At 44.4% G+C, this 25,675-nt stretch overlaps 1 protein-coding gene across 10 annotated transcripts in view; it reads left to right on the top strand.

Moving 5' to 3' along the window:
- Positions 1 to 24,456, top strand: part of MPPE1 (metallophosphoesterase 1) — a 111,699-nt gene extending 87,243 nt beyond the window's left edge. For 8 of the 10 annotated variants that reach the window (XM_073550988.1, XM_073550985.1, XM_073550982.1 and 5 more), the window contains one exon: positions 23,991 to 24,456. In XM_073550988.1, coding sequence (XP_073407089.1) covers positions 23,991 to 24,164 — 174 coding nt within the window. In that variant the 3' untranslated portion in view covers positions 24,165 to 24,456. Of the gene's footprint in view, positions 1 to 56; positions 538 to 23,448; positions 23,638 to 23,990 lie in introns of those variants that run through there. The other 2 variants (XR_012221278.1, XM_073550983.1) reach the window with 2 other exon arrangements.
- The last annotated feature ends 1,219 nt before the right edge of the window (positions 24,457 to 25,675 follow it).

The raw sequence follows: 25,675 nt of genomic DNA, 5'->3' as shown, positions 1-25,675 counted from the left end.
AGTTGCTCATTTTGTCTTTCTACCCAGCTAATTCCTGTTTTCTCTGCTCTATTTAGAAACAAAATTTCTAGTCACTGCAGAAATCATTCCTCTCCAATACTGATGCAGCTGCTCCACTCCTCCCCCCTGACTTTTGCCGTGACTGATGAGTCATACAGGAAAAACTGACCTGTTTCTACATGGCGCTTTGAAGGATTCAGCTTTTAGTCATGCCATATCATAGACATAATGGAAAAACAGAAGAATTGAGTTGGTAGAAAGGCAAAATGAACAATCATAAGTACACGGTGCTGTATAATATGATGACTGCAATATATTATGAAAACATTTTTGATGGGTGTGCGTCTTTAACAGTGTCTTATTTCCCTACCTGAGATCAGGTCAGAATACCAGTGGGCCAGTCCATGGATTACAGCCCATACTCAAACTGATTAATAGAGATACATCACTTAGTTTCATAATACTGTCAAACTAAAAAAAGCAAAAAAATGTTTTTAGGAATTTATTTTTTCATTAAATACCCCTTTCTGCTCTGTTTTCTTTGAAGTGTTTTCTAGTAGATTGTGCTGAGTATTAAGGTGCAATGCTACTTGAATAAGGCGCATTTTGGGGGAGGGATCAGAAAACCGGTCGGTATCTACCACCTCTGGCCTCACGCAGTACAACGCATCTCCTTTGCATAGAGTTGATTGTGCCCTGTGGAATGTTGGTCCACTCATCCCCGTGACTTTGAGGTTGCAGGATATGGACAGGACAATATGCTGTTGTATTTGCCGATCCAGAGCAAACCAAGCATGCTACATGGGTAACATGTCCCTTGAGTGTTCTGGCCGTGCAAGAACTTAGATTTTATCAGCTTCCAGGAATTGTGTACAGATCCTTGCAACATGAGGCCTCAGGATCTCATTACTGTATCTCTGTGCATTCAAAATGGCATCAATAAAATGCACCCATAACATACGCCTACCCATAACAGTTGGATGTACTGCCAAATTCTCTGAAACGCCTTTTGGAGATGACTTATGGTAGACAAAGTGAACATTCAATTCACAGGCAACAGCATTGGTGGACGTTCCTGCAGCCAAAATGCCAAGAGCACGATCCTTCAAAACTTGTGGCGTTGTGTTAAACTGCACATTTTACAGTGGTCTTTTATTGTGGCAGCCCACCTGTGCAATAATCACACTATCTAATCATCTTGATATTTCTCATCGGTCAGGTGGCAGAGATGTGCTCACCAACATAGATTTAGGCAAAGTTGTGAACAACAGAGAAAAAGGCCTTTTGTGTACATAAAGATTTAAGACTTTTTCTGAGTTCAGCTCATGAAAAATGGGAGCAAAAATTGTTTACTTTTTGTTCAGCATTTTATCATTTCCACAAGTCTATTATGACTAATAAACTTATATTAATGGGGTTTTCTATAAAATTGAATCCCCAGGCACACTTTGATGTTAAAAAAAAATCTGCTTTACGCACGCTACTTGGGTTCATCGCTGAATCTGCCCAGCGTTCATTACCAATAACGGAGTGTAGCAGCTGTGGGCATGTAAACACGCATGAACCACTGAGCTCACGGACGCAGTGCCGTTGCTGTGCCATCGTTGCAGCAGAGACTCAGTGCCTGACCTGGGGAGCGTAAATAAAGTTATATTTTTTTTTTTCCCCCCCTCAAGAAAATTCTTTACAGGACAACTTGTCTGCAAACGAGAAAACCGAATTAAAGGGAGCCTGTGATGTGAAATAACACTATTAACCTGCAGATATGGGGTTGACACCATGCGGAACCGGCACAGAGTTTTAGTTACTGCTCTGTGCATAGAGAGCAGCCACTGTAACCACTCTCCCTGCGCGGACTTAAAGTTGGCTCAACATTACAAAGGGCTGTCGGTCAGTACTGGGACACGATGACTAAAACCGAGCCAGGACCACCCCTATGATTGGAAGCCGAATGCTGCCTGGGAGAATAAAGTTTATTTCCCCCCAGCAGTGGGGCTCTCAGTGCAGGGGCCACACTGTGGCAGAACGCTATGAACCTGCAGATTAAGTTATTTCACATGATAGGTTCTCTTTAAATTATAAAATGTCTAGCAGGGTCACTTGTATACTGCAAAAGTGATACTCATCTTACAATTTCTACCTGGGATATGTAAATTATGGAGCCAATGCATGATTTATTACATTTTTGTAGACTTATGTTGATGTTAATCCTGTTGCGTAAAGTCTGTGCCATAAATGGTTTAAGCGAAAAAAAACAAAAACAAAACCATTTGTTGGTCTAGGCTTGGTTCACATTGTTAGTATCCTTGGTGCTTGAAAGTTTGTGAACCAGTTAAGTTTTCCATATATCTAACCAGTGCCAACCAAGATAAGTGTTACATGAAAAAAGGAGGTTAGGGAGCACTACTAAGGGGCAGGAGAATAATATTGAAAATAAATGAGGGGTGCTGCACAATGCAAAAGCAATGATCAACAAAAGAAGAAAAAAGGACCCAGCATATAAAGCGCACACTCAAGGCAATAAAGTATGTGACCAATACATGTAAATTTTATTGACGGACAAACAGGTATACAGAATAAAAACCTTTAAAAAGGAAGGCACACCCCCAAATGTCCCAAACAGATCTAATAATAAATGCTGATAGGCAAAGACCACTTATGGAAAATTACCCAGAATTCACCAAAATGTACATAATACATAGGGCACGACCCAACAACCCTGAATCTAGGCGTCCCCAGAGAAATGTAGCTATTTACTCAAAATATTTATATTTATAGATAGACCAAAAGGTACTATAAGCAAGGTGACCATCCGTTATAAGAATAGAGGGGGATATCATACCAACACTCACTCCGGAAGACCCCATAAGATCTGAGGAGCCCTGTAAATAGCCCTGATATAGTGAGGGCAAGAAAGAAAAAAAAAAACTATTGGAGATAAATGCCACAGTATATAGTAGAAAGTAAAGACATGGTCACCATAAAGAGTACTCCAAATGGAACGTCGGGGGTCAGGTCATCAGGAAAGGGTGGTCCTGGGACCATCACCTCCCCTGTCCTGGGACCACCTTTTCGTGACGACTTGACCCCCGACGTTCCATTTAGACTACTCTTTATGGTGACCATTTCTTTACTTTCTACTATATACTGTGGCATTTATCTCCAATTTTTTTTTTTTTTTCTTTCTTGCCCTCAATATTCTATTTGGGTCTAGATCTCCTAACCATCCTCATATTGGATGGTTCCCTCCTATATCAGGGCTCCTCAGATCTTATGGGGTCTTCCGGAGTGAGTGTTGGTATATCCCCTCTATTCTTATAATGGATGGTCACCTTGCTTATAGTACATTTTGGTCTATCTATAAATATAAATATTTTGAGTAAATAGCTACATTTCTCTGGGGACGCCCAGATTCGGGGTTGTTGGGTCATGCCCTATGTATTATGTACATTTTGGTGAATTTTTGTGTAATTTTCCATAAGTGGTCTTTGCCTATCAGCATTTATTATTAGATCTGTTTGGGACATTTGGGGGTGTGCCTTCCTTTTTAAATGTTTTTATTCTATATACCTGTTTGTCTCTCAATAACATTTATATGTATTGGTCACATACTTTATTGCCTTGGGTGTGCGCTTTATATGCTGGGTCCTTTTTTCTTCACCAAGATAAGTGTTAGCTGGGCTAAAGTTCCTCCAAGCCAGTGTGCAGGACTAATCACCAATTACCAGAAACATTTAGGCTATGTACCCACGTATGCAGAAAATTCCTGACTAAAAACCGGACTCCTTCCCAGGAAACACACTTTTTTTTCCCGTGCGTTTTTTTCCTGGAGTATCCCCAGTCTCATAGAATATAGTTAGAAATGCGGATTTTTCCGTGAAATTAATGAGCATGCTGCGTTTACAGCGATGCGTTTTTTTCGCGGAAAAAAACTCATCAATATGCACAAAAAGTGCAGAATTCATTAAAATGAATGGGATGCTTCTTGTAAGCGTTTTTGGCGGTAGAAAAGCTTAAACGCGAAAAAAACGCTTAAGTGGGTACACAGCCTTACATGCAGTTTTACTGCACAAGGGGATCACACCAGATACTGAAAGCAAAAGTTCACATACACGCAGCCATGTGCTATTGGATCATTTTCCTCAATTAGAATATAACACAGTCTAATATATGTTACTAATTTTCTTTATTTGATTTCTTAATTTTTATGACTTGTGTGAAAATCTGATGCAGCTTTAAGTCGAAATTTCTCCTGAAATATGGAAATTTCTGAAGCGGTCAAATTCTCAAGCACCACTGTATAAGCTAAGAAACGTCTCCAATTGACACAATAAAAAGGAGATTGAGTGATGCCCAACAATGGCATCTGATGACTTATGGGATCCATATCACAAACCAGGGCTGTGGAGTCGGAGTCGTGGAGTCGGTGCTCATTTTGGTGGAGTCGGTATAAAATGGACCGACTCCGACTCCTAAAATATATAATAAATTGGGTACAGTAATTCAATGCAGGATGTGCTGAATATTTTTTCATAGGCGTTTGGGAAAGTTATGAAATGTCCTATAAATGGCTGTTATATTCCTGATCTAAGGCTACATTCACACACAGCGTTTTTCCTGCGTTGAGGATACATTTTTCAGTTGCAAAAGCAGATCAGCTTTTTAAAAAACCGCATCACCTGAAAGGTTTTTGAGCTCATAGATAATGTTTTCAATAGCAAAAGCAGATTAGAAATCTGCTCTGTCTATCCATATCTGTCTATCCATATCTGTCTATCCATATCTGTCTATCCATATCTGTCTATCCATATCTGTCTATCCATATCTGTCTATCCATATCTGTCTATCCATATCTGTCTATCCATATCTGTCTATCCATATCTGTCTATCCATATCATATCTGTACCAAAAAGAATGAAAACCGGGTAGTACACCAATATATATTCTGTTCTATCTAAATATCTTGATTATTGGATCATAAAAATGATTAAATGTCTGAGGTTCACATTGTACTACAATAAATTTTTCACTTAAATATAAGCAATATATGTGGGAGTCGGAGTCAGGGAAATTGAGGAGTCTGAGTCGCAGGTTTGGCTTACCGACTCCACAGCCCTGTCACAAACGTATTGTTAGCTCACATTTCATGGGATCACAGTTTACAGATGACTTAACTATTAAACAGATGCATTAAAATGGAATAAGCCATGAATAGCTCAAGGTGTCTGCTAAATGGATACCTGTACCATACAGCTATAGTTGCCATACAGTTGTATCAAGTCACCCAAAAAGAAATAAAAAAACAAAACATGCGTATACCAAATAGGTTTTCTGTTTTTTTTTCTTTGGACCACTTGGGATGGAAGAGCTTACTCTAAGGTACAGTTAGGTCCATATATGTTTGGACAGAGACACCATTTTTCTAATTTTGGTTCTAGACATGACCACAATGAATTTTAAACAAAACAATTCAGGTGCAGTTGAAGTTCAGACTTTCAGCTTTCATTTGAGGGTAGCCACATTAAAATTGGATAAAGGGTTTAGGAATTTCAGCTCCTTAACATGTGCCACCCTGTTTTTAAAGGGAGCAAAAGTAATTGTACAGATTAAATAAAAAGGAGGTTTTTGTGTACTCACCGTAATATCTCTCTTAGCCTCTAATTGGGGGACACAGAACCATGGGTGTTATGCTGCTGTCCACTAGGAGGCGACATTATGCATAATCTGAAAAAGATTAACTATGGCTCCTCTGCAGTATACACCCCTGGTCGGCATCAGCGGCTACTCCAGTTTTGTGCAAAAGCATTAGGAGGAGCATAACAGAAACGACATAACCATGCCTGTAAGAAGGCTACTATGTACAAGCTCAAGAAACAATATGAGAATTCAACCGTAACAACGGCCCGTAAGGGCAACTGGGTGGGAGCTGTGTCCCCCAATTAGAGGCTAAGAGAAAGAGATTTTACGGTGAGTACACAAATCTCCTTTACTCTGTCGCCTCATTGGGGGACACAGAACCATGGGACGTCCCAAAGCAGTCCCTGGGTGGGAAGCAATGGACGAATATTGTGCTAGCAGGTCCCTAAACTTGGGGCACTGTCGCCTGCAGAACCAGTCTACCCAGGCTCGCATCCGCTGAGGACTGGGTATGAACACTGTAGAATCGTAGAGTTGGAAGGGACCTCCTGGGCCATCTGGTCCAACCCCCTGCTCAAAGCAGGATTCGCTAAATCATCCCAGTCAGATGTCTGTCCAGCCTCTGTTTGAAGACTTCCATTGAAGGAGAACTCACCACTTCTCGTGGCAGCCTGTTCCACTCATTGATCACTCTAACTGTCAAAAAGTTTTTTCTAATATCTAATCTGTGTCTCTTCCCATTCAGTTTCATCCCATTGCTTCTAGTCTTTCCTTGTGCAAATGAGAATAAAGTTGATCCTTCTACAATGTGACAGCCCTTTAGATATTTGTAGACAGCTATTAAGTCTCCTCTCAGTCTTCTCTTTTGCAAACTAAACATTCCCAAATCCTGCAACCTTTCCTCATAAGACAGGGTTTGCAGACTGGTCACCATTCTGGTCGCTCTTTTCTGAACTTGCTCCAGTTTGTTGATGTCTTTTTTAAAATGTGGTGCCCAAAACTGGACACAATATTCCAGATGAGGTCTGACCAAAGAGGAGTAGAGGGAAATAATGACTTCACGTGATCTAGACTGTATGCTTCTGTTAATACATCCTAGAATTTCATTTGCCTTTTTTGCTGCTGCATCACACTGTTGACTCATATTCAGTCTGTGATCTATTAGTATACCCAAGTCTTTTTCACATGTGCTGTCACTTAGCCCTATTCCTCCCATTCTATATATGCTTTTTTCATTTTTATTGCCCAGATGTAGTACTTTGCATTTCTCCCTGTTAAAAACCATTCTGTTAGTTGCTGCCCACTTCTCCAGTTTATTTAAATCTTTTTGAATCCTCTCTCTCTCTTCTCTAGTATTAGCTATCCCTCCTAGCTTTGTGTCATCAGCAAATTTAATCAGTTTACCCTCAATTCCTTCATCTAAATCGTTGATAAAGATGTTGAACAATACAGGGCCCAGGACAGAGCCCTGTGGTACCCCACTTGAGACATTCTTCCAACTGGATGTGCAGCCATTTACGACCACTCTTTGGGTCCGATCACTAAGCCAGTTATGAATCCACCTAACAGTTGCCTTGTCCATTCCATACTTAGTCATTTTTTCAATAAGGATTGTATGAGAGACTTTGTCAAATGCTTTGCTGAAGTCAAGATATACTATATCTACAGCATTTCCTTGATCCACCCAATCAGTGATACCGTCATAGAAGGAAATTAAGTTAGTCTGACATGACTTATTAGTTAGAAACCCATGCTGACTCTGTTTAATCACTTCATTCTTATCCAGGTATTGACATACATGTTGTTTAATAATTTGTTCAAAGATCTTTCCTGGTATAGAAGTCAGACTCACCGGCCTATAGTTGCCTGGGTCCACCTTCTTCCCCTTTTTGAAGATAGGAACAACATTTGCTCTTCTCCAGTCTTCTGGCACTTCTCCTGTTCTCCAAGAATTTTCAAAGATTATGGAGAGGGGTTCAAAAATTTCTTCTGCTATCTCCTTCAGTACTCTGGGGTGTAATTCATCTGGACCTGGAGACTTGAATTCATTTAGGTTAGCTAAGTGTTTCCTCACTATCTTTCTGTTTATAGATATCCTGGATTCTTCTATTCCCTTAATAGGACAGTGAATAACAGTTGATGTTGCATTTCCTTTCTGAGAGAAAACAGATGCAAAATAGGAATTTAAAAGTTCAGCCTTCTCAACATCCTGTCTTACCATTTCATCATTTTCATCCTGTAAAAATCCTGTAGCATCTTTGACTTTTCTTTTACTTTTGACATATCCCCAAAATCCTTTATTATTGCTTTTGACATCTCTTGCAAGCCTCAGTTCATTTTCAGCTTTAGATAATCTGATTTGTGCCCTGCAGGTTCTGCAGACAGCATTATATTCTTCTTTAGATATGCCTCCCTCTTTCCATTTTATAAACATTTTTTTCTTCCTTTTTAGCATGTGCTTAAGTTCTGTGTTCATCCATCCTGGTTTCCTACTGTAGTGTTTCATAAACGTGTGTAGGCTAGTCCAAGTGGCCGCCTTACACACTTGTTGTGCCGAATGGCCCAGGAGGCCCCTACTGCCCACGTAGAGTGTGCCGTGATACCGGCCGGAAGAGAATTGTTCAGCCGGTAAGCCTCTTGTATGGTGGACTTGATCCACCTGGCAAGAGTAGCTTTGGAAGCCGGCAGACCCTTGCGAACGCCTTCCAGAAGAAGGAAAAGGGAATCAGACTTCCGGAATGGTGCAGTCCTAGACACGTATACACGCAATGCTCTGACGAGCTCAAGCGTATGCAGAGCCTTCTCCACTGTATAAACCGGAACTGGACAAAGGGATGGCAGCGAAATTTCCTCTTTGAGGTGGAAGAACCTTCGGAAGGATGGTACTGTGCGGAGAACCACCTTGTCCTGGTGGAAGGCTAGGAAAGGCCGTCTGCAGGAGAGTGCTGACAATTCAGACACCCTGCGTAGCGAGGTGATTGCCACCAGAAAAAACACCTTCTGCGACAGAATGCAGAGCGGGACTTCCTTAAGGGGTTCGAAAGGTGGTGCCTGCAATGCTGTCAGGACCAGGTTGAGGTCCCACGTTCCCAGTGGACGTCTGTAGGGAGGAACTAATCGGGGAAACTCCCTGGAGAAAGGTCCTTACTTGCGGCTTGTTAGCAATGCGCCTTTGGAAAAGCACTGAAAGCGCTGACACCTGGCTGTTAAGCGAGCCTAGGGATAGTCTGGCATCCAGGCCCGATTGAAGAAAACCGAGTACCTTCGGGAGGGAATACGGGAATGGGACCTGTCCGCGAGATTCGCACCAGGCAAAGAAAGCTCTTAAGGTACGGTAATAAATCTTGGCGGAGGCTGGCTTCCTTGCCCTGATCATGGTCGTAATGACATCTGGTGAGAGCCCTGCCTGGGTTAGAACCCAGGTTTCAAGGGCCACACCGTCAAATTGAGAGCCCCTGAGTTCTGATGGTAGAACGGACCTTGTGACAGGTCGGGGAGACGCCAGGGGGCGTCTGCTGTAAGTTATACTATGTCGGCGTACCATGTACGTCTGGGCCAGTCCGGCACGATCAGGATGGTTGGAACTCCCTCATGACCCTGGAGATCAGGGGGAGGGGTGGAAAAATGTACAGAAGCTGGAACTGGGTCCAGTCCTGAACCAGGGCATCCGCTCCGAGCGACCGCGGATCGCGTGTCCTGGCCATGAAATTGGAGACCTTGGCATTGAAATGGGATGCCATTAGGTCCACGTCCGGAGTCCCCAACGATGGCAGATCTGGTGAAAAATTTCGGGATGGAGAGACCACTCCCCCGAGTCCACTCCTGCTGAGTACCGACCTCGTATCTTCCGCCCAGTGGAGGATATGTGCCACTTCTCTCATCGCCTGGGCACTGCGGGTCTCGCCTTGGTGATTCACATATGCCACCACCGTGGCATTGTCGACTGTATCCGTATGTGAGAGGCTGCCAGCAAGTGATGAAAAGCTCTCAGTGCCAGGAAGATGGCCCGAATTTCCAGGATATTGATGGGCAAGGTCGCTTCCACTGGTTACCACTTGCCTTGTGCCCTGTGATGTAGGTGCACCGCACCCAAACCTGTCAGGCTTGCATTGGTGGTCAAGATCTTCCATTGACCTGAGAGAAATGATTTTCCTCTCGCAAGCGAAATTGGCTTGAGCCACCAGTGTAGGGCCCTCCTGGTTGACAATGTCAACCGGAACTCTGTCGAGGGAGAAGGGTTTCCTGTCCCAAGACTTGAGGATGGCTAGTTGAAGAGGCCTGAGGTGAAACTGGGCAAATGGTACCGCCTCCATTGCTGCTGCCATCCTGCCAAGGACTCTCATGGCAAACCGGAGAGATTGGGGAGGATTGCAGAGTATGCGAACTCCCAGACGGAGAGCCAGTACCTTGTCCCTGGGAAGGAGCACCAGACCCCTGGAGGTGTCGAATAGCATCCCCAGAAAGGTCAGGGACTGACTCGGGGTAGTCGATGACTTTTGTAAGTTGACTAACCAGCCCAAGCGACTCAGAGTGTCGATTGTGATTGAGACGCTGACCTCACAGTCCTTGAAGGTGGAAGTCTTGATGAGAAGGTCGTCCAGGTATGGAACGACTACAATGCCTCTGGAGTGTAGAACGTCCATGGTGGCTGCCATGATCTTGGTAAACGTTCTGGGAGCCGTGGCAAGTCCGGAGTGCCACGAACTGGTAGTGGTCCTGGTTGATCGCGAACCTGAGAAATCTTTGATGGGCGGGAGCAATTGGTATATGCAGGTATGCGTCTTGTATGTCTATGGAGGCGAGATATTCTCCTTGCTCCATGGACGCAATGATGGACCGAAGGGACTCCATGCGAAAAAGCCGGACCCGTCCGTATTTGTTGAGCTGTTTTAGGTCTAGTGTGGGCCGGATGCTGCCTCCTTTCTTGGGGACTACGAATAGATTGGAGTAGAACCCTCGGAAGTGTTCGGTCACGGGTACGACTCCTGCTTGAAGGAGAGAGGAGACCGCTTGGTGGAAGGCACGAGCCTTGTCTGGCGGTTTTGGTGGGACAGAAAGGAAGAACCTGTTTGGTGAACTGGAAGTGAACGCTATCTTGTATCCGGAAGACACTATTTCCCTGACCCACCTGTCTTCTGTAATAGGCAGCCAGACTTGCTGAAAGAGTAGAAGTCACCTGCCTACCGGTGGGGTGTCTTCCGGAGTTCGTGAGTCATGATGAAGTGAAATTTTTATGTTTTCCTCCCTTGGGCTTCGCTTGGCCTGCTTTCGACTGCCAGGTCCTTTCCGGCCTCTGTGCCGCACGTGGGTTGTCCCTGCGTGGGGAGCGGTTACGATTTTGTGCTGGGCGCGAGACTGACCAGCCCGAAGAATTACAAAAGGATCGGAATCGTGTTTGGTTACGCAGTTTAAACGCGCGTTTAGGTTTTAGTTGAGGGAGAGAGGTGCTCTTACCCCCCAGTGGCGTTGGATATCATTGTGTCCAACTTTTCACCAAAAAGCCGTCCACTAAAGGTAAGGAAGATGCGTGAGGGACTTCTTTGAGGCCGCATCCGCTTTCCATTCCCGCAGAGGATACGCCGAATTGTGATGGCGTTAGCTGCTATCCCTGCTACACCTCTTGCGGAGTCCAGGGCTGCATGAAGCATGTAATCTGCTACCACTATTTGAACTGCTTGGTCCGAGAGCCCGAGATTTGAAACTTGGAGACCCTCTTGCAGTGTTTTGGCCCAAGCTAGAATAGCCATGGCTGCCCAAACTGAAGCGAACGCGGGGGCCAGGGAGGCTCCTGCCGCTTCGAAAACTGAACAAGCCAAGCGTTCTACCTGCTGGTCTGCTGCATCCCTGAGGGCTGAGCTATCTGGCAGTGAAAGTAGGGTCTGTGCTGCTATTCTAGAGCCTGGCGGGTCCACTTCAGGTGGATCTGTCCACTGCTTGGTGTCCTTTTGTGGGAAGGGGTACCTAGCCTCCAAATATTTGCGATTGGTAAATTTCTTCTCAGGCTGTGAAAACTGCTTAGTAAGGATCGTCTGAAATTGCGGGTGGTTGGAGAAAACCTTAGGTGGGTTCAGGACACCTTCAAAGCAAATTTTGTGTTCTGGGGCTTCCGGGGTTGGATCGGAAATGTCCAGCACCCGATGGATAGAAGAAATTATGTCTTCAACTAGCGCTGTATTGCTAGGAGGGCAAGGGACTAGGAACCTCTCAGTCTCGTCTGATTCGGAGTCACAGATGCCTTCCGAATCCTGGGTATCGCTGAGGCGTTCCCTGGTGAGTGAGCAGGGGCGGAGGTCCTCTGTAGGTGGGGTTTGCTGCGGAGATGTGTTGTCTGTCTCTGGTAGGGGACGGTCTAGGTGACCTGGAGCTACGGTGTCTCTCCCTGGAGGGGGATGACCGTGTGTTTTGGGATGACGCAGAGGAACAGGACGTGTGGGCTCGCTTGCGTCTGGGAGAGCCAGAAACGGCCTGGCCGAGTGGAGCTGTCCCTTTGCTGGGTAACGGACATAGCCGAGACATGACCCTGCAGAGCCTGGGAGTAACGTGGAGGTTAGGTTATCTAAGGACTGTGTCATAGACTGCGACATCTGGGTAGCCCATTCCGGCGTGGTAGCAGTTACTGAAGCATTGGTAGGAGCCTCTTGGGGTTCTGACCCAGTATTCTGGATAGTCCCGACAGTGGGGGTAACGTGCTGCCACTGGGGAGAGTGGTCTTGCAGGCTGTGCAGAATGCATAAAAGCAGTCCTGCCTGGTTCTCTTGTACCTTGAGCCTGGCATAGTGCTGAGGGCGGAAGGGCTGGCTATGCGAGAGCCGTACTGGGGTGGATGTGCAGGGGAAACTTATAGGAGAGCCCTACAGGGATCCAGATTCACAGCCGAGCATAAGAGCCCACGCTGTGATCTTACCCCACCAGTGTGCTCCTAGGTCCAGCGCCGAAGATCCACAGTCCTGTGCCCCCCGGAGACTAGTTGGCGTGTTACTGCTGATTTCCTCCCTTTACCTGCGTCAGAAATGGCCGCCGGGAGAGTGAGGAGGGAGAAGGGGGCGGAGAGCCGAGATAGGGCGCGCATAGTTGGTAAAAACGCGCACTTTCTGCTTCGATCCGCCCCTTCTATGACACTGTGGAGTGTCATAATTGTCATCGGGGGGGGGCGGCTTCAACTATGCTGAGGCCTAAATTATTGCCCACACCTGTCCATGAAATAGCCTTGGAGTCAATTGTCCAATTACTTTTGGTCCCTTTAAAAACAGGGTGGCACATGTTAAGGAGAAGTTGGATACCCTCAAATGAAAGCTGAAAGTCTGAACTTCAACTGCATCTGAATTGTTTTGGTTAAAATTCATTGTGGTAATGTCTAGAACCAAAATTAGAAAAATGTTGTCTCTGTCCAACTATATATGGACCTAACTGTATGTGCACACGTTGCGGATTCTACTGTGGATCCGCAGCAGAATCTCCTGCGTTGTACAGTACCTTTATATCCTATGGGAAAAAAAAAACCCCACTGTGCCCATGCTGCGGAAAAATCTGCAGCATAAACGCTGCGGGTTTATTTTCACAACATGTCACTTTGTGTGGATTCCGCAGTGTTTTACACCTGCTCCATTATAGGAATCTGCAGGTGTAAAAACAGGCGAAATCCACACAAAATCTGCACTAAATCCACAGGTAAAACGCAGGTCATTTTACCTGCAGATTTAGCAAAATCTGCAGGGTAATCCACGTGTGCACATACCCTAAGGCAGTGGTCCCCACCCAACCTTTCTGACCTAAGCGAGCCACCTGCAGTTCTGAGAGGATCGCGAGCCACATCTAGCTCCCTCACAGTAGTGGCAACCAGAGGCCCCATTACTGGTATAATGATAACCAAAGCTTTTCCACAGAAATCCCCCAGAAGCCGTGTAACAAGATCCAGTGTGCCCCACAATTCCCCCATTCAGTATTGGCACCTCCTCCAACAGGTAGTATCATCCTGTCTCCAGCATACCATAAAACATAAAAGCTTTGAAGACCAGTAAATGTGCATACTCACAAAATTTACCATTTTGAGATGTGCTCCTCCTACCTGTTAGCTAGACCTGGAGCTAATGTACCAAGCTGGAAGACAGCTGTGAGCCACAATTCATGGGGCCACGAGCCACATGTGGCTCCCGAGCTACAGGTTGGGGACCCCTGCCCTAAGGGTATGTTCCCACGGTCAGGAATGGCTCAGTATTTGACGCAGGTGAAATCTGCACCACATCTGCATAAGGTCACCTGTGGTTTTTCTGTCACTTGAAATAAAGGTAATTGAAAGTTGACTTCTGGGAAGGAAAAAAGTGATGTCTTGTTTGCAGATATATTGGGGTATGTTCCCACGGTCAGTAAATGCTGCGGATTGGATGCTGCGTACATCCACAATGTCCAACCTGCAGCATCCAGCTGTTGGCAGCATAGTGGATGGGATTTCAAGAAATCCCATGCCCACTGTGTTCAGAAACGCCCGCGGCTCCCCTGCAGAGATGGACATGCGGCACGTCTTTCCAGGCTGCAGCATGTCAATTTACGTAGTGAAGACGCTCAGTGTCCGCTGCGTAAATTACCAATAGACTTTCATTAGATGCGGTTTTCATTATCTTCCTAGTCACATGCGTAGTAAGTGCGGAACGCAGCTTACTACGCATGTGTACTAATTTACATAATGGTGAATCTTGTGACACAGCCAGAAGTACACTACACAGAAAGTGGAGTAAAGAAGAGGTTCCCTTTTTAATAAATTTAAAAAAAAAAATGTGGGGTCCCCCCTATATTTGTTAACCAGCCAGAGTAAAGCAGACTACTGGGACTGGTATTTCAGGCTGGTAAGGAACCAATATCCACGAACCTTACCTGCCTGATAATACCAGGGCGCAGCAGTCTGCTTACCTTGGATGGATAGCAAAAATAGTGGGATTCCCTCCAAAAAAAAATAAAAAAAAAATGGCGTGGCGTCCCCTTGTATTTGTTAACCAGTCAAGGAAAAAGCAGACTGCTGCGGACTGGCATTCTCAGGCTGGCGAGGCCCATAGATTTTGGCCCTCACCAGCCTAAAAATAGCAGCCCGCAGCCACCCCACAATTTACGTATCCAAGGATGCGCCAATTGTGGCACTTTCCGAGCTCTTCCCACTTGCCCTGTAGCGGTGGCAAGTGGGGTTGATGTCACCTTTGTATTGGCTGGTGACATCAAGCTCACAGATTAGTAATGGAGAAGCATCTATAAGACACCTCCCCATTACTAATCCTATAGTTACATTGTAATAAAATACAGACACCCAGAAAAAAGTCCTTTAACCCCTTCACGACCAATGACGCCACATAGGCGTCATGAAACCTGGTTCAAATCTGACCAGTGACGCCTATGTGGCGTCATGACTTCAAAGCCCCCCTGCGGGTCGGGTGACCGGGGTCACTGAAAGGTCACCCGACCCGCAGATACAGGGGGCTTTGTAATTCACCACAGGGGGCGTGCCTTCTCCCCCACGTGGCTACGATCGCTCTGATTGGCTGTTAAAAGTGAAACAGCCAATCAGAGCGATAGTAATATTTCATCAAAGAAAATTCATGAAATATTACAATCCAGCCATGTCCGATGCTGCTGTAGCATCGGACATGGCTGGAGACACCGATTCCACCCCCCCCACCGGCGATCGCCCCCCCGCAACTGAATGACAGCGGCGATCTGCCGCCGCTGTCATCATCTGCCCCCCTCCCATTCCCTCTGCTCCCCGCCAGCCTCCGATCCCCCCCTCACCCCCCCGGTACCTCCGGTGTCCCCCCCGTCCCTCCCGGTGTCCCTCGGGTCCGGATGATGGGCGCCGCCATCTTTGAAAATTGCGGGCGCATGCGCAGTGCGCCCGCCCGAATCTGCCGGCTGCAGATTCCATTCTTTCATTTTGATCACTCTCACAGTGATCAAAATGAAAGAAAAAGTAAATAAACCCCCCGATTATCACCCCCATAGGTAGGCAGAACTAATAAAATAAACATAATATATATTTTTTTTTTTTCCATTAGGGTTAGGGTTGAAAAGAGGGTTAGGGTTAGGGTTAAAAAGAGGGTTAGGGTTAAAAAGAGGGTTAGGGTTGAAAAGAGGGTTAGGGGTTGGAAAGAGGGTTAGGGTTAGGATTGGAAAGAGGGTTAGGGTTGGAAAGAGGGTTAGGGTTGGAAAGAGGGTTAGGGTTGGAATTAGGGTTAGGGTTGGAATTAGGGTTATGGTTAGGGTTGGGATTAGGGTTCGGGGTCTGTTGGGGTTAGGGTTATGGTTGGAATTAGGGTTAGGGATGTGTTGGGGTTAGGGCTGTGGTTAGGGGTGTGTTGGGGTTAGGGCTGGAGTTAGAATTGAGGGGTTTCCACTGTTTAGGCACATCAGGGGGTCACCAAACGCGACATGGTGCAACCATTGATTCCAGCCAATTTTGCGTTCAAAAAGTTAAACGGTGCTTCCTCCCTTCCAAGCCCCGACGTGTGCCCAAACAGTGGTTTACCCCAACATATGGGGTATCAGCGTACTCAGAAAAAATTGCACAACAACTTTGGGGGTCTAATTTCTCCTGGTACCCTTGGGAAAATAAAAAATTGGGGGCTAAAAAAATATTTTTGTGGAAAAATTTTTTTTTATAATTTTCACGTCTCTGCGTTATAAACTTCTGTGAAGCACTTGGGGGTCCAAAGTGCTCACCAGGCATCTAGATAAGTTACTTGGGAGGTCTAGTTTCCAAAATGGGGTCACTTGTGGGGGGTTTCTATTGTTTAGGCACATCAGGGGCTCTGCAAACGTAATGACGACCGCAGACCATTCCATCAAAGTCTGCATTTCAAAACGCCACTACTTCCATTCCGAGCCCTTACGTGTGCCCAAACAATAGTTCCCCCCCATATATGGGGCACCAGCGTACTCAGGACAAACTGTACAACTTTTGGGGTCCAATTTATCCTGCTACCCTTGTGAAAAAAAAAATTGCTGGCTAAAAATCATTTTTTTTGAGGAAAAAAAAATATTTTTTATTTTCACGTCTCTGCGTTCTAAACTTCTGTGAAGCACTTGGGGGTTCAAGGTGCTTACCACACATCTAGATAAGTTCCTTAGGGGGTCTAGTTTCCAAAATGGGGTCACTTGTGGGGGGGTTCCACAGTTTAGGTACATCAGGGGTTCTGCAAATGTAACATGATGCCCGCAGACCATTCCATCAAAGTCAGCATTTCATAATGTCACTACTTCCCTTCCGAGCCCCGACGTGTACCCAGTGGTCATCCCCCACATATGGGGTATCAGCGTACTCAGGACAAACTGGACAACAACTTTTGGGGTCCAATTTATCCTGCTACCCTTGTGAAAAAAAAAATTGCTAGCTAAAAATCATTTTTTTTGAGGAAAAAAAAATATTTTTTATTTTCACGGCTCTGCGTTATAAACTTCTGTGAAGCACTTGGGGGTTCAAGGAGCTCACCACACATCTAGATAAGTTCCTTGAGGGGTCTAGTTTCCAAAATGGGGTCACTTGTGGGGGGTTCCACAGTTTAGGTACATCAGGGGTTCTGCAAATGTAACATGATGCCCGCAGACCATTCCATCAAAGTCAGCATTTCATAATGTCACTACTTCCCTTCCGAGCCCCGACGTGTACCCAAACAGTGGTCCCCACCCACATATGAGGTATCAGCGTACTCAGAACAAACTGGACAACAACTTTTGGGGCCAATTTATCCTGCTACCCCTGTGAAAAAAAAATTGCTGGCTAAAAATCATTTTTTTTTGTGGAAAAAAAAATATTTTTTATTTTCACGACTCTGCGTTATAAACTTCTGTGAAGCGCTTGGGGGTTCAAGGTGCTCACCACACATCTAGATAAGTTCCTTGGGGGGTCTAGTCTCCAAAATTGGGTCACTTGTGGGGGGGGGGTTCCACAGTTTAGGTACATCAGGGGCTCTGCAAATGTAACATGACACCCGCAGACCATTCCATCAAAGTCAGCATTTCAAAATGTCACTACTTCCCTTCCGAGCCCCGACGTGTGCCCAAACAGTGGTTCCCCCCCACATGTGGGGTACCAGCGTACTCAGGACAAACTGGACAACAAATTTTGGGGTCTAATTTATCCTGGTACCCTTGTGAAAATAAAAAATTGCGCACTAAAAAATAATTTTTTGAGGGAAAAAATTTTTTTTTTTATTTTCACGGCTCTGCGTCATAAACTTTTGTGAAGCACTTGAGGGTTCAAGGTGCTCACTACACATCTAGATAAGTTCCTTAGGGGGTCTAGTTTCCAAAATGGGGTCATTTGTGGGGGAGCTCCAATGTTTAGGCACACAGTGGCTCTCCAAACACAACATGGTGTCCGCTAACGATTGGAAGTAATTTGCATTTTAAAAAGTCAAATGGCGCTCCTTCCCTTCTGAGCCCTGCCGTGTGCCCAAACAGTGGTTCCCCCCCCACATATGGGGTACCAGCGTACTCAGGACAAACTGGACAACAAGATTTGTTGTCCAATTTCTCCTGTTAGCCTTGTGAAAATTAAAAATAGTGTGCTAAAAATCATTTTTGAGGAAAAAAAATTATTTTTTATTTTCACTGCTCTGTGTTATAAACTTTTGTGAAGCACTTGGGGGTTCAAAGTGCTCCCTACACGTCTAGATAAGTTCCTTAGGGGGTCTAGTTTCCAAAATGGGGTCACTTGTGGGGGAGCTCCAATGTTTAGGTGCACAGAGGCTCTCCAAATGCGACATGGTGTCCGATAACGATTGGAGCTAATTTTCCATTCAAAAAGTCAAATGGTACTCCTTGCCTTCCGGGCCATGCCGTGCACCCAAACAGTGGTTTATGACCACATATGAGGTATCTGTGCACTCAGGAGAAATTGCTCAACAAATTTTAGGATCCATTTTATCCTGTTGCCCATGTGAAAATGAAAAAACTGAGGCTAAAAGAAAATTTTTGTGAAAAAAAAGTGTTTTTTTTTTTTTTTTTTTACAGATCAATTTGTGAAGTACCTGGGGGTTCAAAGTGATCACTATGCATCTAGATAAGTTCCTTGGGGGGTCTAGTTTCCAAAATGGGGTCACTTGTGGAGGAGCTCCAATGTTTATGCACACAGGGGCTCTCCAAACACGACATGGCAACCGCTAAATATTCCAGCATATTTTCCATTCAAAAAGTCAAATGGCGCTCCTTCCCTTCTGAGCCGTGCCGTGCGCCCAAACAGTGGTTTATGACCACATATGAGGTATCGTTGTACTCCGGAGAAATTGCCCAACAAATTTTAGCATCCATTTTATCCTGTTTCCCATGTGAAAATGAAAAAATTGATGCTAAAAGAAAATTTTTGTTGGAAAAATTAAAATGTCCATTTTTTCTTTCCACATTGCTTTAGTTCCTGTGAAACACCTGAAGGGTTAATAATCTTCTTGAATGTAGTTTTGAGTAGCTTGAGGGGTGCAGTTTTTAGAATGGTGTAACTTTTGGGTATTTTCTGCCATATAGACCCCTCAAAGTGACTTCAAATGTGAGGTGGTCCCTAAAAAAATGGTTTTGTAAATTTTATTGTAAAAATGAGAAATCGCTGGTCAACTTTTAACCCTTATAACTTCCTAACAAAAAAATATTTTGTTTCCAAAATTGTGCTGATGTAAAGTAGACATATGGGAAATGTTATTTAGTAACTATTTTGTGTCACATAACTCTCTGGTTTAACAGAATAAAAATTCAAAATTTGAAAATTGCAAAATTTTCTAAATTTTCACCAAATTTCTGATTTTTTGACAAATAAACGCAAAAATTATCAACCTAAATTTACCACTAACATGAAGCCCAATATGTCACGAAAAAACAATCTCAGAATCGCTAGGATCCATTGAAGCGTTCCTGAGTTATTACCTCATAAAGGGACACTGGTCAGAATTGCAAAAAATGGCCTGGTCATTAAGGTCAAAATAGGCTTGGTCATGAAGGGGTTAATTGAAATAATGAGACTCTTAATTAAACCATACTTACTGCATCGCCTAATCCAAGCGAAGGTCTCGATCTCCTGTAATAAAAATAAAATTGCAACAATATACCATACCTGTCCGCCGAGAAGATATACATACTGTCCCACGATGAGTCCAGCTCTGCTACATCTGGATATCAGGCTGAACGATGGCATTATGCCACCATCCAGCCTGACATCCAGACACAGCAGAGCGTGCAGCTGATTACCGGGAATAACTCACCGGCGGTCACGTGCACGGCCGTTCTTGCGGTCAGCTCATCGCGAGAACTGCAGTGGATGCAAACTTCCGTATGTGGCACAAGGTAAGACATTAAATTAGTTCACATGCGTAGTGAGCCGCGTTCCCGCACTTAATACGCATGTGACTATAAAGATTATGCGGTTTTACCACATCTAATGATAGTCTAAAGTTAATTTATGCTGCAGACTGAGCATCTCCGCAGCACAAATAGATATGCTGCGGTCTGAACAGATGCGCCTCATGCTTAGGCAGGTGAGCAGCGAGCGTCTCTGAATGCATACTGGAGAAGGGATTTCTTGAAATCCCATTCACTATGCTGTAACATCTTGACACTGTGGGTTAGACGCTGCGAATGTACGCAGCTTCAGACCCACAGCGTTTACTGACCGTGGGAACATACCCTTATATGTCATTCCGCTCCTTTTAGTTTATACTTACTAGACAAGAGGCTGAGAGGAATCCCTTCAGACCATCAGTGAACAGAGCACCATGGATATGATTTTCTCTTACATGTAAATGGGTTGCAAAAATCACATTCACATGCATGGGATGTGAATCACTGATGGATTTAACACAAATGCTGGCTTTGAATTTGGGCTGAAGCCGATGTAAAATCTCACATTTGACCATACACAGAAAAGATTTCTTGCGCAAGAAAACAACTTTCAGTTTTCTAATAGTGATGAGTGAGCGTGCTCGGATATAGCGTTATCTGTGCATGTTCACGTGATAGAGTATCTTGTCATGCTCGTATAACACGTGCAGAGATTGCCTAACAGCCGCAAATAGGCAGTTGCGGGGACATATTACTTGAGCACGCCCAAGATACTCAAACAACACCCAACGATGCTTGTATTACACAATAAGTGAATACGCACGCTTATCACTACTTTCTAAGTAAGCTATAACCAGCTACTGGCTATTAGCCGAGACTTTCTGTAGTGAAATGAACTAAGTTTAGGGAAAGAACAGCAGCTAGCAGAGATGTTATAAAACATCTGGCCAACAAGGGGTCAAGGAACTCGCAAGAAACTCGGACGAGTCTCGCAGCTCAATACCCGGCACAGCCGCCGGATATTAAGGTGCGAGACTCGTCAAGAGTTTCTTGCATGTGTGAGCCTGGCCTCAGGCTGTGGCTATATACCAAGGCGTCACCAGTTCTCTCACAAGTCGCACAACCAAAAACACTTGTGCAGCTTGCAACTGAAAATTCAACACATTTGATAACCTATACAACTGTGTCGTATTCTGATCATGTGATCGTTACACAGCACTGAAAACTCTGGTACAATTAGCTGAGCACTTGTATTCTGATATGACCAGGATAGATCTTTTCCCACACGTTAAGGCTAGGGTCACACTGTGTTAATGCAGTCCGTTCAACATATAGCGTCGACGGATTGCGTTATGCTATAGCGCATTTGCTTCATCTGCACTAGCGGTGACGGACCCTCGTACGCTGTAGACCGCGTCCGAGGGTCCGTCACAGAATGAATGCACATCGCTAGTGCATGCCAATTATGGCATGCGTTAGCGATGCGCCCGATACTGGGAGTGAATGGCTGCGTTAACGGATTGCGTTACATCGAGTTATGCCGCAGTGTAACGCAATCCATTAAATGGACTGCATTAACGCAGTGTGACCCCAGCCTAAGCTAGTATTGAATGACAGCAATCTTTCATCTTGAAACTTAGAAGGTATTTATATAGGAAGTATATTGGAAAAATGATTCATTATAGTGGATAATCTTTTATTTACTGAAACTATAACCCTTTATACGTTAATGGATATGTTATGTATAAATCAATTATACGGATATGAAACTTCAATATTTTGTATCTTACTGGAGAAATCTCCAACTTCTCCTTCCCACCTAAACTTACCATCCACTCTGAAAAAACAGCTCAAATCCATGCTGTTCAAAGCAAGTGAGCACAGTGAGTCCTAAGGTTCCAACTAGCTAATCCAGCTAATGGAGAGAAGGGACAAAACCAGAGACAGGCAGATTGTGCTCAAGTTAGTGAGTAAGCTTATCCTAGCGCTGGATTCACAGCTGCAATAGTTGGTACAACTGTGTAATGTCCTCCATGCTGCGGCAAATGTCTTAAACAGTGAAAGAGCAGGAATCCATATCTTTGTGTGTAGGAGACATCATAGCAGCTAGTTTCCAGCCAGTAGTTCAGAGAGAATTGAAAACTGGAGAAAAGGCCTGCACAGGTAAATACATAAATGGGCAACACAGTGGTTAGCACTGCAGCCTTGGGTTCAAATCCCACCAAGGACAACATCTGCAAGGAGTTTGTATGTTACATAAACAGGTAAATACTTGTAAAAATAAATAAAAGAATGATATAATGGCCAGAAACAGGCTTATTCCTCGCCTGCACAATAGCTTATTGTGAACAATTATCTGAAATACCAGGTACACTTAAACACAGGATAATTACAATCAGGATAATTAGTTAAAATGGTCCACTAATGAACACTTGCCATTGATCATACCATCAGGTTTTATATTAACAGTGCAAGTAGATTAGTAGCAAACCCCTTCCTGACATCCAATAAACATGTATGGTGCAAGTTAAGAGAGAGTGCGAATGCTAAGCCTCCCCCATACCTGTGAGACAATGGCTTCATGTCACAGCCAGGATCTGCCTATAACCCATTGCCCCATACTGTTAACCTGTTAAATGCCATGGTCAATCTGTGACAGCAGCATTAGCAGTGCACCAGCATAGGGGCACATCATTCCATACGCTCATTGACCTCCCTACAATGAGATCACAGAGCGATGATGGGTTGCTATGGCAGCCTTTGGTCTGTTGAAGACACACCTCCCCAGAATTGCTTTTTTTTTTGGGGGGGATGAACTTGGGATTTTTTTTTTTGTTCAAGATCACTGCGTGGTAAAATGAATGGTGCCATTGAAAAGTACAACGCGCCCTGCAATAATAATAAAAAAAAAAAAAAAAAAACAAGCCCTAGTGTCTATGTGGACGTAAAAAAAAGTTATGGCTTTTGGAAGAAGGGGAGGTAAAAACAAAATCCAAATGGCCATGTCAGGAAGGAGTTAATGTATTGGGGACCTGAGAAACCCCAACAGGAGCTGTGCCAGTATATCATAGGCAGGGGTGTCTGGATTGGATACCGCATTGTACAACATCAGCTATTGAAAAATGATAACCTGACCCACAAGTCTGCAGTCATTCTGTGTGCGTGATGTGAGGGCTCACAAGTCTGCAGTCACTGCGTGCTGTGAGATTGCTCCGGCGCCAGGAACAGTGGTCATGTGCTATGCATACCCCCAGTCACGTTCCGACTAGACTGTTTCCGGTCTCGCTCAATGCACTTGCATTGACAGAGGCCATGCCCATCAAGTCGGAATGTGCCTTTAAAGCCCCTTCGTTCTGCCACAGCTCCCACCGTGTTTTGTCTTAAAGCGTAACCGTTATTTTAATTATATAAATAAATAGTACACATGAAAATAAGCAAGTTTGTAATCGATCTTATCGGAGAAATCTGCCTCTATGTCATTCTGGACTGATCAGCAATTTTCAATTCTAGGTAGGAGAAGTTATCGACAGAGCTCCTCCTTCCTTCTCCTCCCACCCACATGGAAGTATATCAGTAGTACCTGCCATCTCCTATCTCAGGAATGTAACAATCTGTCTTCACAAACTACAGATTTTACCAATGAATTGAGAATTTTGAGAAATAATATAAGTCATGGAGGAGACAACGCCGATTTCTCTGGTAAGACATATTACAAAGTTGCTTATTTTCTGGTACATTATTGATTTATAAAGTAACAAAACGACGGTTACACTTTAACCAATTCATGGTAGAGGGCGGCTGACAATAGCATTTGTCGTCTTTCTGATCTGCATTAGTTAGGGTTTGATTTTTTTTTTTTTTTTTCAGTAAACCTGAAGTGCCAGGTACCGTACTTTGTCATATGCTGTGCACAATGGTTTGCTCTTACCCATTTGGAGACTGAACATGTTGTTTTTATAGTGGTTGCTTTACACAAGTTGCTGGATATGAATGTTTAAAAACAGAGCAGGATAAGTGGAGCTTTATACTTAATGCTTTCTCCTCTTTTCCAGGGATTGATAACAGATGAAAATTTTTCCCTTGAAAAATGCTTTTTACCAACAGAGAACACGGTCATCTACATCTACTGTGTAGCTGGAGCACTCCTTTGTTTCTCTGCAGCAACTTTTTGGTTGCCGCTGAATTTTTTAAAATCATTTTATGCCACAAAACAAAAGCCGGTGTAATGTTCCATTTTATCAAGTCTGAGCTTACTTTTCTCTACAATAGACCAGTGCATTTTACAAATATATATTTATTAAATTATGTACCTGTACAATGTGATTGTTACCTATAAATTAAGAAAATTCTTTCATTGATGTAACAGCGGCATCACAGCCCGTATCTGCCCATTGTGGTGGGACTTTCAAATCATCCGATGTTGGACCGTGTCCTCCTTCATTGCTGAAGCCAACATGAAGATCCGTGCTCAGTGTCAGAGATTATTTTTAGTAGAATAAATATGGTGGTTGAGATTTATTTTGTATATTCAGTTTGGTTAAAAATGATAACATTCTAGGATTATTTTTTTTTTAATCCATCATGAGCAGTCCTAGCTGTCCTATAGGGGGTATGATCTAGGCAACTAACTTATTATGATAAAATGTACAAACATGAGCCATTGGGACTGATGCATAAGAATAATGATTTTTCAAAAAGGTTATTAGTCTATTGGATGTTATGTGATTTTGATAAGTTTTGAGCAATCTTCCAGACTTTCTTTAGTTACCATTGCATGTAAAATACCACGACACCTCCCAATACATGGCACATAGATGGCAACTAGAGGACAGATAGTAATCAACAAGTCTGAACTCATATAGCCTACAGGGGCATTAAAGCCGCGAAATGTTAAACGACATGCTGCCAATCAGTGTACACAGGTTATTAGGCGACCGCTAACAGGTTGCACTTCAGCTGGACTGAATGATGTGTAATCGTTCTCGGTAAGGCTAGTTTCACGCGTTTATTCGACGCAGCCCACGGCGCTGCTAAGCCCTGCCCCCTCCCTACCCGCCCCATCCGGTCATCGCCACCTACTATCGCACATGGACGCTTACGATCTGCACACCCTATCTTTAGCATAGGGTGCGCAGATCGTGCGCTGGCCGTGCGCTAGTAGGATTCACTTCAAAAGTGCGCAGCGCATGCCAAAATCCTACTAGCGCACGGCCAGCGCATGATCTGCGCACCCTATGCTAAAGATGGACGCTTGCGATCTGCGCACCCTATCTTTAGCATAGGGTGCGCAGATCGTGCGCTAGTAGGATTTTGGCATGCGCTGCACACTTTTGAAGGTGCGCCCGAAATGCAACATGCTGCGCACGGGCGCACCTTCAAAAGTATGCAGCGCATGCCAAAATCCTACTAGCGCACGATCTGCGCACCCTATGCTAAAGATAGGGTGTGCAGATCGCAAGCGTCTGTGCAATAGTAGGCGGCGATGACCGGATGGGGCGGGTAGGGAGCCGGAAGGGGGCGGGGCTTAGCGGCGCCGTGTCGAATAAACGCTAGTGTGAAACTAGCCTAACACAAACCCTGTTTCCATTGACGGATGTGCTGCCAGGGACAATGATCTTTAAAAAAACCGAAAGATCATCTCATCCGACGAATTTTTTTTTTTTTTTTTTTGCTAGTAGAGAACACAGGATCGTTTCTGTGTATGGAGGAGTAGGGAAATATAGCTGCCAACTGAACC

The sequence above is a fragment of the Dendrobates tinctorius genome, unplaced genomic scaffold, assembly GCF_039654945.1.
Source record: "Dendrobates tinctorius isolate UK_male_01 unplaced genomic scaffold, ASM3965494v1 ptg000171l, whole genome shotgun sequence".
NCBI classification, from domain to species: domain Eukaryota; kingdom Metazoa; phylum Chordata; class Amphibia; order Anura; family Dendrobatidae; genus Dendrobates; species Dendrobates tinctorius.
Note: the sequence above shows the minus strand (reverse complement) of the source record. Positions and strands in the feature narration are given on the sequence as shown.